The following is an 18389-nucleotide window of genomic DNA, read 5'->3' on the forward strand; positions in this document are numbered from 1 at the left end:
CTTGTGCGGACTCCATTTTGCAGTACCCTACTCTCTCTCTCTCTCTCTCTCTCTGTGTGTGTTCTCGTGTTTACAATCGAGCCGACATGGCAGCCCTGAGAAGCATTGTGCGCTCTCCCGCTGCTTGACAAATATAATCATGTCAAAGAAGGAGCGCTGTAGGTGCTCAGGAGACTGAGTGTGGTTCATTAGAAAAGGTGACTATTTTTGTAATATTATGACAGCGTTACAGTCGTGCAAGGATTGGACGGAATTGATGGAAGGGGCGGGGTTTGCCTTGATCGCTGTGGTGCACGGTAAAGTTACACCATGCTGGATCAGGACTGTCTTGTTATTGTTTTGGTTCAGAAAGTAAAGAATACAATAATACAGAAGAATAATACAAAGATGCTTGTTTGGTCTTGCATATGTCATTTTCTATTTTAGACGACATTAAATATGTTGAGCACAATTCCTGTTGTAAGGACTTGGCTATAGAAGTTTCACTGACTCTTACAATACAAAAAATACACAGATTTGAAACAGTGTTACAAGACTGTTGGATAGCTACATTTTAATATTTCTGCATATTCAGGGTCAGGTATAATAATATGATGACATTTAAAATATTATCAGATATTACTTTCCTAGAATATTACTCGTGACGTGCATAAGGAAATGTACCCCCAATCCCTTACATATTTTTCATAAATGGATTGATAAATAAATGGGTTCTTTTTAAAGAAGTGTAGACTTTTCAACTCATTGATTCCTCCCTTCTCCAAACATAACATTTATAGAATTCAACTAAACCTATATTGTCTAATAGCAAAGTAATGATGGTTCATTGGTACCTCACCTGCCTTCTTTACTCAGTCCTGTCAGACTACCCAGTAACCCAGTGTGTGTGGGGGATTTGGTACCTCACCTGTTCACCTCACTTTGTCTTTTTCCCTGGTCTTACACTAATGATGATGATGTTTTCATGCTGTTTCACACCTCTAATACAAGGCTGTTGGTATGTATTTATATTGTATGGCCTGGTTGATTTCTTCAAACGATTAACCACTACATTTAAGGGATAATCAACGAGGGGCTATGCGTTCTATGGAAAATAATAAACGGCGTGGAAGGTGTGTCGCACGGAGTTGCGTTATTTTCCGGAGAACGCATAACGCTCCGAGTTGATTATCCCTTTTTCATACCATGGCTATGATTTTAACACGCTTGTCGCTCGAAATGTGTTCAACATCCACTGAAGTAGCTAGCAAGTTTACTAGAATAGCTACAGTAGTTGCCTTGGTAACCAAACATACTTGCCTTTTTGCTAACCAAACCATCAGTCCTAGCTTGCTATTATGAAAAAATCGAATTCAACAATGCCAATAATGTTTTAAATAGGACTTTTGCTTTCAAAAGCAGCTCAAAAATAGAACTTGTACGAATGAACTATAGCCATTGAATTCTACCATGCTGATTGACCGTGCGTTATAGGGAAATAATGCACACTCTAGAATGCCTTTCAAGCCAACCAGAAACGAGGACTCAACAATGCTATGGTATCCACCTCATTTTCAATGGGCACAGCCAAACTACGGAGGTAATGGATTCAACTTCCACACTGCAGTGCGCTGGTGGCAAACTTGCCAAAGTCAATTATTTGAAGGAGTCAATTTATAGAATATTCAAGTAAGTAGGTGTGATTTTATATTTATTTAATTCAAGTTTGCTAACGTTAGCTAGACCTACTGGTAGGCTAGTTCTGTTGTGATAATACTGTTCATTGTGTCAGAGTTAAGGGCCATCCACCAAACCAATAACTATAACAATATCTACAGTCCATTCGGAAAGTATTCAGACCCCTTGACTTTTTCCACATTTTGTTACGTTACAGCCTTATTCTAAAATTGATTAAAAAAATTAAAAAATCCCCTCATCGATCTACACACAATACCCCATAATGACAAAGCAAAACAGGTTTTTAGAAATGTAAAAAATAAATAACTGAAATATCACGTTTACATAAGACACCCAAACGAGGGCATTGCGTTCTTCCACCTCTGGCCTGCTAGCTCCCCTACCTCTGCGGAAGCACAGTTCCCGCTCAGCCCAGTCAAAACTGTTCGCTGCTCTGGCACCCCAATGGTGGAACAAGCTCCCTCACGACGCCAGGACAGCGGAGTCACTGACCACCTTCCGGAGACACTTGAAACCCCACCTCTTTAAGGAATACCTGGGATAGTATAAAAGTAATCATTCTACACCCCCCTACCCCACCCCCCCCCCCCCCCCCCAAACATTTTTTTATATATTAAATAAAAAATACGAGAAAAACGATATATATATATATATATATATATATATATATATATATATATATATATATATATATATATATATATAAACAAATGAAAAGTAAAAATTAACAAGTTAGAAAAAAAGTAATAAATTAACAACAAAAAAATATTGTGAAGTGGTTGACCCACTGGCTATCATAAGGTGAATGCACCAATTTGTAAGTCGCTCTGGATAAGAGCGTCTGCTAAATGATGTAAATGTATTCAGACCCTTTACTCAGTACTTTGTTGAAGCAACTTTGGCAGCGATTACAGACTCGAGTCTTCTTGGGTATGACGCTACAAGCTTGGCACACCTGTATTTGGGGAGTTTCTCCCATTTTTCTCTGCAGATCCTCTCAAGCTCTGTCAGGTTGGATGGGGAGCGTCGCTGCACAGCTATTTTCAGGTCTCTCCAGAGATGTTTGATCGGGTTCAAGTCCGGGCTCTGGCTGGGCCACTCAAGGACATTCAGAGACTTGTCCCGAAGCCACTCCTGTGTTTGTCTTGGCTGTGTGATTAGGGTCATTGTCCTGTTGGAAGGTGAACCTTCACCCCAGTCTGAGGTCCTGAGCACTCTGGAGCATGTTTTCATCAAGGATCTCTCTGTACTTTGCTCCATTCATCTTTCCCTCGATCCTGACTAGTCTCCCAGTCCCTGCCGCTGAAAAACATCCCCACAGCATGATGCTGCCACCACCATGCTTCACCGTAGGGATGGTGCCAGATACTGGTTCAGACCATGAGGTCTCTAACCACCACAGATACTGGTTCAGACCATTCATGAGGCCAGGTTTCCTCCAGATGTGATGCTTGGCATTCAGGCCAAATAGTTGAATCTTGGTTTCATCAGACCAAATAATCTTGTTTCTCATGGTCTGAGAGTCCTTTAGGTGCCTTTTGGCAAACTCCAAGCGGGCTGTCACGTGCCTTTTACTGAGGAGTGGCTTCCGTCTGGCCACTCTACCATAAAGGCCTGATTGGTGGAGTGCTGCAGAGATGGTTGTCCCTCTGGAAGGTTCTCCCATCTCCACAGAGGAACACTGGAGCGCTGAGAGTGACCATTGGGTTTTTGGTCACCTCCCTGACCAAGGCCCTTCTCCCCCGATTGCTCAGTTTGGCCGGGTGGCCAACTCTAGGAAGAGTCTTGGTGGTTCCAAACTTCTTCCATTGAAGAATGATGGAGGCCACTGTGTTCTTGGGGACCTTCAATGCTGCAGACATTTTTTGGTACCTTTCCCCAGATCTGTGCCTCGACACAATCCTGTCTCGGAGCTCTACGGACAATTCCATCAACCTCATGGCTTGGTTTTGCTCTGACATGCAATGTCAACTGTGGGACCTTATATAGACAGGTGTGAGCCTTTCCAAATCATGTCTAATCAATTGAATTTACCACAGATGGACTCCAATCAAGTTGTAGAAACATCTCAAGGATGATCAATGGAAACAGGATGCACCTGAGCTCAATTTCGAGTCTCATAGCAAAGGGTATGAATACTTATGTAAATAAGGTATTCATGTTTTTTTTTATACATTTGTAAAAAATTCTAAAAACCTGTTTTCACTTTGTCATTATGGGGTATTGTGTGTAGATTGATAAGGGAAAACATTTATTTAAATACATTTTAGAATAAGGCTGTAACGTAACAAAATGTGGAAAAAGGGAATGGGTCTGAATACTTTCCCAATGCACTGTATAATGATAAACTATAGGCTACATAACTATAAAACATTGGTGAGCATCCACACTAGAGGAAAGTTTATCGTTCTACAGTCCTACCCCCGTCAATCAACTGATCAACGCATCCTACGGCACGCTACCTATAATCATAAGGTGGTAACACAAGACCATTCATGAGGTCTCTAACCCACAGATACTGGTTCAGACCATTCATGAGGTCTCTAACCCACAGATACTGGTTCAGACCATTCATGAGGTCTCTAACCCACAGATACTGGTTCAGACCATTCATGAGGTCTCTAACCCACAGATACTGGTTCAGACCATGAGGTCTCTAACCCACAGATACTGGTTCAGACCATTCATGAGGTCTCTAACCCACAGATACTGGTTCAGACCATTTATGAGGTCTCTAACCCACAGATACTGGTTCAGACCATTCATGAGGTCTCTAACCCACAGATACTGGTTCAGACCATTTATGAGGTCTCTAACCCACAGATACTGGTTCAGACCATTCATGAGGTCTCTAACCCACAGATACTGGTTCAGACCATTCATGAGGTCTCTAACCCACAGATACTGGTTCAGACCATTCATGAGGTCTCTAACCCACAGATACTGGTTCAGACCATTCATGAGTTCTCTAACCCACAGATACTGGTTCAGACCATGAGGTCTCTAACCCACAGATACTGGTTCAGACCATGAGGTCTCTAACCCACAGATACTGGTTCAGACCATTCATGAGGTCTCTAACCCACAGATACTGGTTCAGACCATTCATGAGTTCTCTAACCCACAGATACTGGTTCAGACCATGAGGTCTCTAACCCACAGATACTGGTTCAGACCATTCATGAGTTCTCTAACCCACAGATACTGGTTCAGACCATGAGGTCTCTAACCCACAGATACTGGTTCAGACCATTCATAAGGTCTCTAACCCACAGATACTGGTTCAGACCATGAGGTCTCTAACCCACAGATACTGGTTCAGACCATTCATGAGGTCTCTAACCCACAGATACTGGTTCAGACCATGAGGTCTCTAACCCACAGATACTGGTTCAGACCATTCATAAGGTCTCTAACCCACAGATACTGGTTCAGACCATTTATGAGGTCTCTAACCCACAGATACTGGTTCAGACCATGAGGTCTCTAACCCACAGATACTGGTTCAGACCATTCATAAGGTCTCTAACCCACAGATACTGGTTCAGACCATGAGGTCTCTAACCCACAGATACTGGTTCAGACCATTCATGAGGTCTCTAACCCACAGATACTGGTTCAGACCATGAGGTCTCTAACCCACAGATACTGGTTCAGACCATTCATAAGGTCTCTAACCCACAGATACTGGTTCAGACCATGAGGTCTCTAACCCACAGATACTGGTTCAGACCATGAGGTCTCTAACCCACAGATACTGGTTCAGACCATGAGGTCTCTAACCCACAGAGACTGGTTCAGACCATGAGGTCTCTAACCCACAGATACTGGTTCAGACCATTCAGTGCTTTCAGGGTGTGTTCATTGTCATAGTGACAACTGCTAATAATACTTCATTGTACATGTAGGCCTGATGAAAAAAAATAAACTAACTCGTATTTAAATGTAGCAATTCAACAACAAATACTTTTTACTGAGTTACAGTTCACATAAGGAAATAAGGCAATTGAATAAATTAATTACGCCCTAATCTATGGATTTCACATGACTGGGCAATGGGTGCAGCCATAGGTAGGCCTGGGAGGGCATAGGCCCACCTACCCACTGGGGAGCCAGGCCCAGCCCATCAGAATGAGTTTTTTCCCCACTAAAGGGCTTTATTGCAGACAGAAATACTCCTCAGCTTTTCCTGGGATTTCACGAGAAGATGAATGGCCTATTGTGGAGAGGCTTGCCTATGACCTAGGGGTAGGAACCATTTTCCTGGAGTTCCACAGGTACGGCAGGATTTTGTTCCAAATAGGCACCAGACCAGACCAACTGAGCTAATTGATCAGTTCAATGATTGCTTAAATTCAACACATCTGGTCTTCCAGGTTGGTTAAATCAAAAACAGGACCAGGGTTGACTACCCCTGCTATAGCCTGCTGCTCACGGATACAGCTGGAAGAGAGGGGCTAGTGATGTGTAGCCGAAGTAAGAAGCTTAAACATTAGCTAGATGTTAGGCTATTCATTAGCTAAATATAAGGGCTATAGGTTAAATATTTACCTGTCAAAGTGCAAGAAGAAGAAGAAAAATATATTATGAAACGGCAGATCTGTGTGTTCCTTCAAGCTGCACTCTGTTGTCCCTGGGCACGCAAAGCTCCACTATTGATTAGGCCTAAGCCTACGTTTATAGACAAGAACCTTATTCTACCTGGGCTACAGAAACACAGTGCAATGAGGAATGTATTGTTGTTATCAAGTTGAATACACAGTGATTGTGCGTAGGCTGTAAACTGCAGTGATGCAGGCTAATTTGAATAACCGCTCAAACGTCCTGTTTTTGTTTCATGATGAAATGACTGCATAGGCCAACAGTCTAGGCCTGATTACGCAACAACCATTTGAATCAGTTTGCGTCTGTTCTCGACGATTTAGAAGTTACAGAAAGGCACATTAGCATCCCACTCCATACGGTGTAGGCCTGTTTTGTCAGGATGTAGCCCGGTGTTAAGATTGGCCTATTGGAAAATATGGGCTTCTCCTTTCCAACTCCCCGCCCGTTCTTAAACTTTAACATTCAGCAAGCAAGAGGAAGCGTGCATCTCTCCTCCTATAGGCTGTTAGGAGGCTAAAGAAATAAGTCAAAATAAGTGTCCAAACAGGCTTTTGTAGTCTGGCTTTTCCTGGGACTCCACAAGATTGAAAAGGAGTAGCCGTGGCAGCGGAGAGACCAGGTGTGTTTATTGCGCAACAGAACAAAGACAGACAGGGTTCAGATGTAGCCTACAGCCTAAGTTAGAAGCCTTTGCATATTAGCCCATAATTCAAAAGCTCGATGTTAGGCTTAATGCTGCCGTGAACATATCCAGTCAATTTACGCAGTGAGAGATAACGAAATCATAGCCTACACTATGCGCACTCCCGAGGATGCGCTGAGTGCCCTCCTACTAGCTCGAAAAGCTACCCTATCGTTTCAGTTTTTATGGACAAGAAATGTGTCCTACCTAGGCTACAACAAAACACAATGTAATGAAGAATGTTATGATTGTTTTCAAGTGAGTACACAACTCTAGTCTCGGCTGTAAACTGCAGTGAATAACCTGTCGTTTGATTAACCTAGGACTGTCCCCCGACAAAAAAAATAATCTTGGTTGACAGAGAGTCGTCCTGTTTACTTATTTTTCCATATATAGACAGAGGCACCCAATGTGTTTGAATAAAATCAACCACATATGCACTGAGCTTGTCTGATAATTTAAGCACGCTGTTTGATTAAATAATTAAGACACACAAATGCCTCAAGAAAGAGCACGATGGTCACACTGTGTTACAAAACAATCACAGCGAGAGCCTGAGTGACTGGCAAACGTTGGCTCGATCTCCTCCCTACTGCAGTGAAAAGGCACCACATCACAGCAAGTGTTTATTGCGCTGTGCGTTTAATGGCTGAAGCTGCAACATAATTTCAGCCGTTTTAGTTTCTTGCTTGTTTCTGACTGAAAAGTTATTTTACCGAAATCCCTAATTTTGTTCATGAAAAACATTCCCTTTCCCCTCGACCCTTGCTCTATTCACGTGAAACACGTAAGCATCGCATGCATGTGACCCATAGGGCCTGACCTCTAGCCTATCATAATCACATCAACAAATTGGTTATAACAAACTCCGAACACAGGAACAGCAAAATGGATTCGGAGGACGTGAAAAATAAACTCGAAACGGGCGAATGTTTACTGGTTGCTCGGGAGGGAAAGGGGAGGTCAGATCGGTGGAAGACATTTGACTTAGTTGTGGAAACTACTGGATATCAAGAAAAAGGAGGGTATAGGAGCAAGCGTTGTGTGAGTATTTATGTGTGCCAAACAGTTGCTGTTAGATTACAATATTATTTTTTTCGGACCATTTGGAACAGTGTAAACAATACTAAATAAATAAATGTACCAGAGAGTCTGTTCTAACGAGAAAACAAAATATAAAGCCTTTATTACAGAAGACTAAATACAGTTGCATGCCTTCATGAATTGCGGTTTATTTATTGTTAAGATTAATTGTAGTTAGAGTATGAAAGAAAAGAAAATAGTATGAAAATGTATGCACTCACTAACTGTAAGTCGCTCTGGATAAGAGCGTCTGCTAAATGACTAAAATGTACAAATGTAAAGCTCCCTTTTTATTTAATTTTAAAAACTAAAATGCTTGATTGCATTTCAAAGCATGAATGTCTCGTATGCTGTGTGATGGCATGAACAAATTAATGATTGGTTGATACAGTAGGCCATATGTGAGTCGTTTCAGGAAACTAGGCGTATGTCGTGGGTCACTACTCCACAGGAGAGCCATTTGAATGTAACATTTTTTTGAATAAAAATTCTTTTTTTGACAGAAATGCCTTCTGGAACATGTGAACTTTCATGTGCCTTAATAACAAACTTGTATGCTATCTGTAAAATAGTTAAATTAAATTACGAGCATAGTTGGTTAAGCCACAGAAAAAGACAGCAACACTCCCATTAGCCGTGATTGGCTGAGATCATTTTGACAAAGTGGTTTCATTTCAATTTAAAGTGTACTGTTAGCTAGTTAGCTAACGTTAGCTGGCTGGCTCGCTAGCTAACGATTCGTGTATGATCTAATTATTCGTATCTGAGCCATTTGCTTGCTAACATTGAACCTGGTTGGTTTGCTACCTGCAGATTCATTCAGGGTAGTAACGTCATGAGTTGGGATTATGGTTCATTGTTTACCTAGTTAGCTTAGCTACATGTCTTAACAAAAACTCCACTATGCAAGTAACCATTTCGGGTGTGTTTGTAAATTCAGTCTGAGTATGACAGAGCGCAGATTAACTGATGAATTTACGAACGCACAACACCCGTTGAATTTGGCCAGTGTCAGTAAACGTCGCCAGCAGCACAGTTAGTCACCAACGCTCTGGATAACATGAAAACAGCCGAACCATCTCTGCTAGGGTGAGTAAAATGGTCAATGGGGTGTTCTCTCACTGAAGAGCTCTTCTTTGTCTACACCCATTCAGCATCGTTCACACCCTCTTAAGCTTTAGCCCCACCCATCTCGTTTCGCTCTCTGGAGCATTCAATGTAAAAAAAAAAACACAATTTCAAATGTTGTCAAGGCGGTCAGTCTACATATATTGAAATATGGGCCTAAGTAAGTTACGGTATTAAGACTAAACAGGACGTGCTCTTAGGCCTACAGCTCGATGGTGGTTATAAAAGGCTACTATACAAAGCCTACTAATGATAACAACATTACATATTATTATAGTGATCATAATAATAATAATAATAATAACAATAAGAAGGAGATCTAGATAAAGGAGGGTCTAGGAGCGAGAGCTGCGTGCATATTATGTGTGACAAACAGGTGCTGTTAGATTACAATATAATTGTTCTGCCTGTTTGGAACAGTGTAAACAACACTACATAAATGTTCAGTAATACCTGTCTGTTCTAAAAAAATAAAAATAAATTGTAAAGCCTTTATTACAACATAACAAAGATTGAAAACAGCAGAATCTGTGAGATTGCTTTATCCGACGTTTTGCCGTTGCATGAGGCTTGGTACTCACTGAATCAAACACTCAAACAGGCAACAGAAGCAAGATCTGTCTTATTTGTGTAGCTATATATGGATGATTTATAAAGCCTGGCCCATTTAACAGTTAGGCTATTAATTATAGACCTAATTAAGTTGGGGTTTCCTCTCTCCTCAATTTTCTTAGACAATTAGGCTAAAGGCAAGGGCTGTTTCCTCATCTCTGCTGCTGCTGCCTCCGCCACATTGTTCTCGATCCCAATATCCTTGTTAACTTTGCTATAATGCTCATGGCAACATAGGGAAAGGTGTCAATTCTGCGGCACACTGAAGATTGTTTCAGAACCGCGGGCAGCGATCGTATCCAATGCGGGAGAAAACGCATTTGTTATAAAAATAATATTATATTTATTAGTGTTGCACCGTTTATTTTTTTACATAATATAAACATATACAATTTCAGTATCACGTGTCTTAGAGTGGATGGACTGTGCCGTCCCCGTGGCCTCTGCAATGGATTAGTCCACTGAGACAGACGTGTAGCCGTCAGAGTGAGGGGGCCGGGCTTGTGGTTGGATGGCTTTAAAGCTAGCACGGGGACCTAGCAGTCTCAGGGTTTCAACAAACCCAGTCCAGCCAGCCCTAGCCACAGCCAGCTCAAGTGATGGAGAGTGAGAGAGCGTCTCGGCGTCGCAAATCACTCTTTGACAGTTTCTGGGCCGCCTCAGCCCCGCAGCAACTATCCGATCTAGGGACTAGACCGTATGAAAATCTAAGCGCCGTTACCTAGGCAACGGAAGGGAAAGGAGAGGATAGGGGGGGCTTTTGAAAAGGAACGTCTTGTCATTTTCTTTAATCCACTGCAGCTGGAGGGACATTACTATTATTGTTATTATTATTGTTATTATTAAATTGCTAGGCAGTTGTTGCTATGGTTACCAGCATTTGTACAGCCATTTGGCAGGCAGGCTCTATTTCAATGTAATAGTGTGTATATCCCCCCCCCCCCCTCCTGTAAGTGGGATGCTGTTTTGTTTGTTGCTGAATGTGTCTATAATATCAGCGTTAAGAGGTGTTTCACACATTTTATTGCAAAAAAATATCCTAGAGAAAACACGTTCTCTTTGTGTACAGAAGCATCTCTTCCATAGAAAAATACATCTAAATCTTGAAATATACATTGCAACAAAATCTGCAATATGCCTTTTAAAGCTACGATATGTAACTTTGTGGGCGACCAAATTCCCATAGAAATGTGAGTTATAGAGCTTTACTTTCCCGCTGAAAGCAAGTCTAAGAAGCGGTAGATCGGTTCTACGTGCGCTATTTCTATGCTTCCTGTTCTGAATTTTCCTTTTGACGTCTTTGACGTTCTGTTTTGTACACCAGCTTCAAACAGCTGAAAATGCAATATTTTTGATATTGGAAAATATACTTAATGGCGGTTTAGATGGTACAACGATTCTCCACACTATGACTGCTTGTTTTGTCACATAAACTGAGATTAGGTGAATTATTAGAATTTTTTGCAACTAGGAAATGGCGGTACAATTTCTGCCCGTCTTTTAATTTTTACTAATAAATATTCCCCAGAAACTCTTTGTTGCTGAGGTATTGACATGATTGGTTACCTTGTCCTATAATAAAGACAATATGTCTTATTTTGCTCCAGCCAGACAATGATTACCTCAAGGGAAAGGACCTAGTCAGTTCATTTAACCTGTTTCCAGGTTGCGCTAAGCTAGTTCTGTAACACCATCAGTATGAATTTTCTTTGTTGTGATCTAACAACTTATTCTGTCTACCAGGCGACTAAACAGCACACAGGGAGAAATCAGAGTGGGGCCCAGTCATCAAGTAAGTCGTCTTACACTTATTATTAAAGTAGCTGTCCAGTGTTTACAGATTCCTATAAAAAAATATGACCTGTAATTAATTACAATAGGAGTGAAATTGTAAACGTTTCCCAACATTATCCTATTAGAGATGTATAAACCAGAGTGATTTGGGATATTTGCTCAGACAAGCCACTCTGTTAGATTGCGACGAAAAGGATCTGAAAGCTGATATTTCACAGGCTAGACTTGCGGTGCTATTTGTAGTGTGATTGACACCATCTCTCAATCCCTTTCTCCTCCCTCCTCTTTTCTGTCTCTCCCTCCCTCTCTCCCCCCTCTGTCTTCCCTCTCTCCTCCCTCCCTCCTCCCTCCCTCTCTCCCTCCCTCCTCCCTCCCTCTCTCCCCCCTCCCTCCTCCCTCCCTCCTCCCTCCCTCTCTCCTCCCTCCCCCCTCCCTCCCCCCTCCCTCCCTCTCTCCCTCCCCCCTCCCTCCCTCTCTCCCCCCTCCTCCCTCTCTCCCCCCTCCCCCCTCCCTCCCTCTCTCCCCCCTCCCTCCTCCCTCCCTCCTCCCTCCCTCTCTCCCCCCTCCCTCCTCCCTCCCTCCTCCCTCCCTCCTCCCTCCCTCCTCCCTCCCTCCTCCCTCCCTCCTCCCTCCCTCCTCCCTCCCTCTCTCCCTCCCTCTCTCCCCCCTCTGTCTTCCCTCTCTCCTCCCTCTCCTCTCTCCTCCCTAATTAGGCCAAGCTTCCCGAGCTGCAGCCCTTCCCTTCCGAGGCCCCGGTGGGCCTGGGTCATGTGACCGAGAATGAGGAGCTGGTGTGGATGCCAGGGGTCAACGACTGTGACCTGCTCATGTACCTCAGGGCTGCAAGGTGAGACACGACCTCTGTCCCTACTCTTTCTGGAAAGATAATCCAATAACGTCTGTCAACTTGCCTCAAGGCTGCTAGGTGAGCTCAGGAGACATGACCCTGCTCCATGTCAGAAGGGAATAGTCCTATACCCGCTTCCCACTGTTTAAAAAATATATATATATATATTTTACCTTTATTTAACTAGGCAAGTCAGTTAAGAACAAATTCTTATTTACAATGACGGCCAAACCCAGACGACGCTGGGCGAATTGTGCGCCGCCCTATGGGACTCCCGATCATGGCCGGTTGTGATACAGCCTGGAATCGAACCAGGGGGTCTGTAGTGACGCCTCAAACACTGAGATTCAGTGCCTTAGACCGCTGAGATGCAGTGCCTTAGACCGCTGAGATGCAGTGCCTTAGACCGCTGAGATGCAGTGCCTTAGACCGCTGAGATGCAGTGCCTTAGACCGCTGAGATGCAGTGCCTTAGACCGCTGAGATGCAGTGCCTTAGACCACTGAGATGCAGGGCCTTAGACCGTTGAGATGCAGTGCCTTAGACCGCTGAGATGCAGGGCCTTAGACCGCTGAGATGCAGTGCCTTAGACCGCTGAGATGCAGTGCCTTAGACCGCTGAGATGCAGTGCCTTAGACCGCTGAGATGCAGTGCCTTAGACCGCTGCACCACTCGGGAGCCCATGTAAGCTGTACTGTGCTGGCCTGGTTACCAGCCACCAAAGTGTTGAACAGGGCCAAGAGTCCTAGAGTGATAGATGTATTGGAAGGTTCTTGCTGTATAAAATATATTAAAAAGACGATTGATCTTACAAAGAATAGCTTTATATCTGTCTAAGATGACTTGGAAGTTGGAAATGCAGTTGTATTTACTTTCTCTCTGTGACTTGCAACGTAGCTTGTTTTTGATTAGTAGAAGTTTCTTTAAAATGTCCCGTTCTCTGTGTTTTCTCCAGGAGCATGGCCGCCTTCGCTGGGATGTGTGACGGAGGTTCTACAGAAGACGGGTGTCTAGCAGCCTCTCGAGACGACACCACACTCAACGCACTGAACACGGTGAGTAACTACACAACACAAGCCTGCATCAGTACACCTCTGACAGACTGGCAAGAATCAAATCCAAAATACATTTGATAAAGATGCGAGTTACCTTCTCATGTTCAGCAAAACTACACTGAACAAAAATATAAATGCAACATGTAAAGTGTTGGTCCCATGTTTCATGAGCTGAAATAGAAGATCCCAGACATTTTACCATATGCACAAAAAGCTTATTTCTCTCAAATGTGTTTACATCCCTGGTAGTGAGCATTTCTCCTTTGCCAAGATAATCCATCCACCTGACAGGTGTGGCATATCAAGAAGCTGATTAAACAGCATGATCATTACACAGGTGCACCTTGTGCTGGGGACAATAAAAGGCCACTCTAAAATGTGCAGTTTTGTCACACAATACCATGCCACAGATTCCTCAAGTTTTGAGGGAGCGTGGAATTGGCATGCTGACTGCAACGTCGTTTTAGAGAATTTGGCAGTACGTCCAACCGGCCTAATATGGTAGAAATATATATCTAATATGGTAGAACTATAACTAATATGGTAGAACTAGAACTAATATGGTAGAACTAGAACTAATACGGTAGAACTAGAACTAATATGGTAGAACTATAACTAATATGGTAGAACTAATATGGTAGAACTAGAACTAATATGGCAGAACTAGAACTAATATGGCAGAACTAGATCTAATATGGTAGAACTAATATGGCAGAACTAGAACTAATATGGTAGAACTAGAACTAATATGGCAGAACTAGAACTAATATGGCAGAACTAGAACTAATATGGTAGAACTAGAACGAATATGGCAGAACTAGAACGAATATGGCAGAACTAGAACTAATATGGTAGAACTATAACTAATATGGCAGAACTATAACTAATATGGTAGAACTATAACTAATATGGTAGAACTATAACTAATATGGTAGAACTAGAACTAATATGGCAGAACTAGAACTAATATGGTAGAACTAGAACTAATATGGCAGAACTAGAACTAATATGGTAGAACTAATATGGCAGAACTAGAACTAATATGGTAGAACTAGAACTAATATGGTAGAACTAGAACTAATATGGTAGAACTAGAACTAATATGGTAGAACTAATATGGTAGAACTATAACTAATATGGTAGAACTAGAACTAATATGGTAGAACTACCGTATTGGTCCGAATATAAGACGACCCTGATTATAAGACGACCCCCCGTTTTTCAACACAAACATTTAGAAAAACAGATTTGCAGACTAGATTTGCCGAACAAAGAACTTCATTTTATTTTAAAATAACAATATTAAAAACACAGTGAATTAAACACAAAGGCAAACTATGTACAGTATGATTCAAAATTAATATCAAGCAATAATAAAGCAACATTTTTAAATAACAGAGAAAATACAGGCCACACATTTAACTAAACTTAACAAAAATTCGCCAAACTTCTCCTCCGATGTCTCTCTATCCCTCACACACGTCCTCTGCCCCGCTGTGTTCGCTCTCGCTGTCATCGCTCCCCAGCTGCTCCGCTTCCACCGGCTCCTCCCAAAGCACGTCGTCCTCGCTGCCGTCCAATGCATTTGAGATGCAACATTTTTTAAAGCCATCGATGATGCTCTGTGAGGGAATAGCATCCCATGCATGCAGGATCCATTCACACAGTAGACTTCTCTCCGAAGTCTGACGGCAGGCGTTGGGCCAAACTCGTTCTCCGTCTAAGTGACAGTCCATTACGCCGCATCATCCTACGACACCAGCCGAGGCTGGCTTTAAATCCAGTGATGTTGAGCTCTCTGGCGATTTCCAGGGCCTTAACCTGGATGACAGCTCTGGTAATGGGCATTCCCTCACTTCTTTTTTCCCTGACATATTCAAAAACCCTCCGGTCAACCTCAATGAAACGACCACTTTGAGGACCACGGAAGGATTTTCGCTGACTGTTAGCATCTTTTAGACGTTGTTTTTCTGCTCGCCATCTTCTTACATTACACTCAGTGACCCCGAATGTCTTGGCAGCTTGGCAGTTGTTAGATGACTCTGCCTTATTGACAACCATTATTTTGAAATTGGCATCATAGCTCCTCCGCTGTTGTTTATTGACCTGGCCCACTTTTGAGCCACTTGTCTCTAAATGGTCAGCCTGTCTTTCCATCTTTAAACACCGGTAACGGGCTGGTTGTTAAGGACGCCTCTTCCCTCCGTCCGGAACGAATTTTTGGCGCCATCTGTGCCCGCGAATGTGTATTGACATTTAAAGGGAGCGCCGAAGAAGAGAAACTGCGCTCTGAATACTAGACCCCGAATATAAGACGACCCGACTTTTTTGGACCTATTTCGAGGGGAAAAAAGGCCGTCTTATATTCGGACCAATACGGTAATATGGTAGAACTAGAACTAATATGGCAGAACTAGAACTAATATGGCAGAACTAATATGGTAGAACTAATATGGTAGAACTAATATGGTAGAACTAATATGGTAGAACTAGATCTAATATGGTAGAACTAGAACTAATATGGTAGAACTAGAACTAATATGGCAGAACTAGAACTAATATGGCAGAACTAATATGGTAGAACTAGATCTAATATGGTAGAACTAGAACTAATATGGTAGAACTATAACTAATATGGTAGAACTAATATGGTAGAACTAGATCTAATATGGCAGAACTAGAACTAATATGGTAGAACTAATATGGCAGAACTAGAACTAATATGGTAGAACTAGAACTAATATGGTAGAACTAATATGGTAGAACTAGATCTAATATGGTAGAACTAGAACTAATATGGTAGAACTAGAACTAATATGGTAGAACTATAACTAATATGGTAGAACTAATATGGTAGAACTAGATCTAATATGGCAGAACTAGAACTAATATGGTAGAACTAATATGGCAGAACTAGAACTAATATGGTAGAACTAGAACTAATATGGTAGAACTAATATGGTAGAACTAGATCTAATATGGTAGAACTAGAACTAATATGGTTGAACTAATATGGCAGAACTAGAACTAATATGGTAGAACTAGAACTAATATGGTAGAAATATAACTAATATGGTAGAACTAGAACTAATATGGTAGAACTAGAACTAATATGGTAGAACTAGAACTAATATGGTAGAACTAGAACTAATATGGTAGAACTAGAACTAATATGGTAGAACTAGATCTAATATGGTAAAACTAGAACTAATATGGTAGAACTAATATGGTAGAACTAGAACTAATATGGTAGAGGTAGAACTAGAACTAATATGGTAGAACTAGAACTAATATGGTAGAACTAATATGGTAGAACTAGAACTAATATGGTAGAACTAGAACTAATATGGTAGAACTAGAACTAATATGGTAGAACTAGAACTAATATGGTAGAACTAATATGGTAGAACTAGATCTAATATGGTAGAACTAGAACTAATATGGTAGAACTAGAACTAATATGGTAGAACTAGAACTAATATGGTAAAACTAGAACTAATATGGTAGAACTAATATGGTAGAACTAGAACTAATATGGTAGAACTAGAACTAATATGGTAGAACTAGAACTAATATGGTAGAACTAGAACTAATATGGTAAAACTAGAACTAATATGGTAGAACTAATATGGTAGAAATATAACTAATATGGTAGAAATATAACTAATATGGCAGAACTATAACTAATATGGTAGAACTAGAACTAATATGGTAGAACCAGAACTTATATGGCAGAACTAATATGGCAGAACTAATATGGTAGAACTAGAACTTATATGGCAGAACTAGAACTAATATGGCAGAACTAGAACTTATATGGCAGAACTAGAATTTATTTGGCAGAACTAGAACTAATATGGTAGAACTAGAACTAATATGGTAGAACTAGAACTAATATGGTAGAACAAATATGGCAGAACTAGAACTAATATGGTAGAACTAGAACTAATATGGTAGAACAAATATGGCAGAACTAGAACTAATATGGTAGAACTAGAACTAATATGGTAGAACTAGAACTTATATGGCAGAACTAATATGGTAGAACTAGAACTAATATGGCAGAACTAGATCTAATATGGTAAAACTATAACTAATATGGTAGAACTAATATGGTAGAAATATAACTAATACAACGAACTATAACTAATATGGCAGAACTATAACTAATATGGTAGAACTAGAACTAATATGGCAGAACTAGAACTAATATGGCAGAACTAGAACTAATATGGTAGAACTAATATGGTAGAACTAGAACTAATATGGTACAACTAGAACTAATATGGTAGAACTAGATCTAATATGGTAGAACTAGAACTAATATGGTAGAACTAGAACTAATATGGTAGAACTATAACTAATATGGTAGAACTAGAACTAATATGGTAGATCTAATATGGTAGAACTAGAACTAATATGGTAGATCTAATATGGTAGAACTAGAACTAATATGGTAGAACTATAACTAATATGGTAGAACTAGAACTAATATGGTAGAAATATAACTAATATGGTAGAACTAGAACTAATATGGTAGAACTAGAACTAATATGGTAGAACTAGAACTAATATGGTAGAAATATAACTAATATGGTAGAACTAGAACTAATATGGTAGAACTAGAACTAATATGGTAGAACTAATATGGTAGAACTAGAACTAATATGGTAGAACTAGATCTAATATGGTAAAACTAGAACTAATATGGTAGAACTAATATGGTAGAAATATAACTAATATGGCAGAACTAGAACTAATATGGTAGAACTAGAACTAATATGGTAGAACTAGAACTAATATGGTAGAACTAATATGGTAGAACTAGAACTAATATGGTAGAACTAGAACTAATATGGTAGAACTAATATGGTAGAACTAGATCTAATATGGTAAAACTAGAACTA

General features: G+C 40.9%; 1 protein-coding gene across 3 annotated transcripts in view; it reads left to right on the forward strand.

The window, feature by feature from the left end:
* The window catches only part of rerea (arginine-glutamic acid dipeptide (RE) repeats a), a 104153-nt gene that overhangs the window by 571 nt on the left and 85193 nt on the right, over nucleotides 1-18389 (forward strand). For all 3 annotated transcript variants that reach the window (XM_084184241.1, XM_084184242.1, XM_084184240.1), the window contains exons 2-4: nucleotides 11531-11579; nucleotides 12295-12428; nucleotides 13383-13482. In XM_084184241.1, the coding sequence (XP_084040367.1) occupies nucleotides 11531-11579; nucleotides 12295-12428; nucleotides 13383-13482 (283 nt within the window). The remainder of the gene's footprint in view (nucleotides 1-11530; nucleotides 11580-12294; nucleotides 12429-13382; nucleotides 13483-18389) is intronic.

The sequence above is a fragment of the Coregonus lavaretus genome, assembly GCF_964263955.1.
Source record: "Coregonus lavaretus genome assembly, chromosome: 20".
Classification (NCBI taxonomy): Eukaryota; Metazoa; Chordata; class Actinopteri; order Salmoniformes; family Salmonidae; genus Coregonus; species Coregonus lavaretus.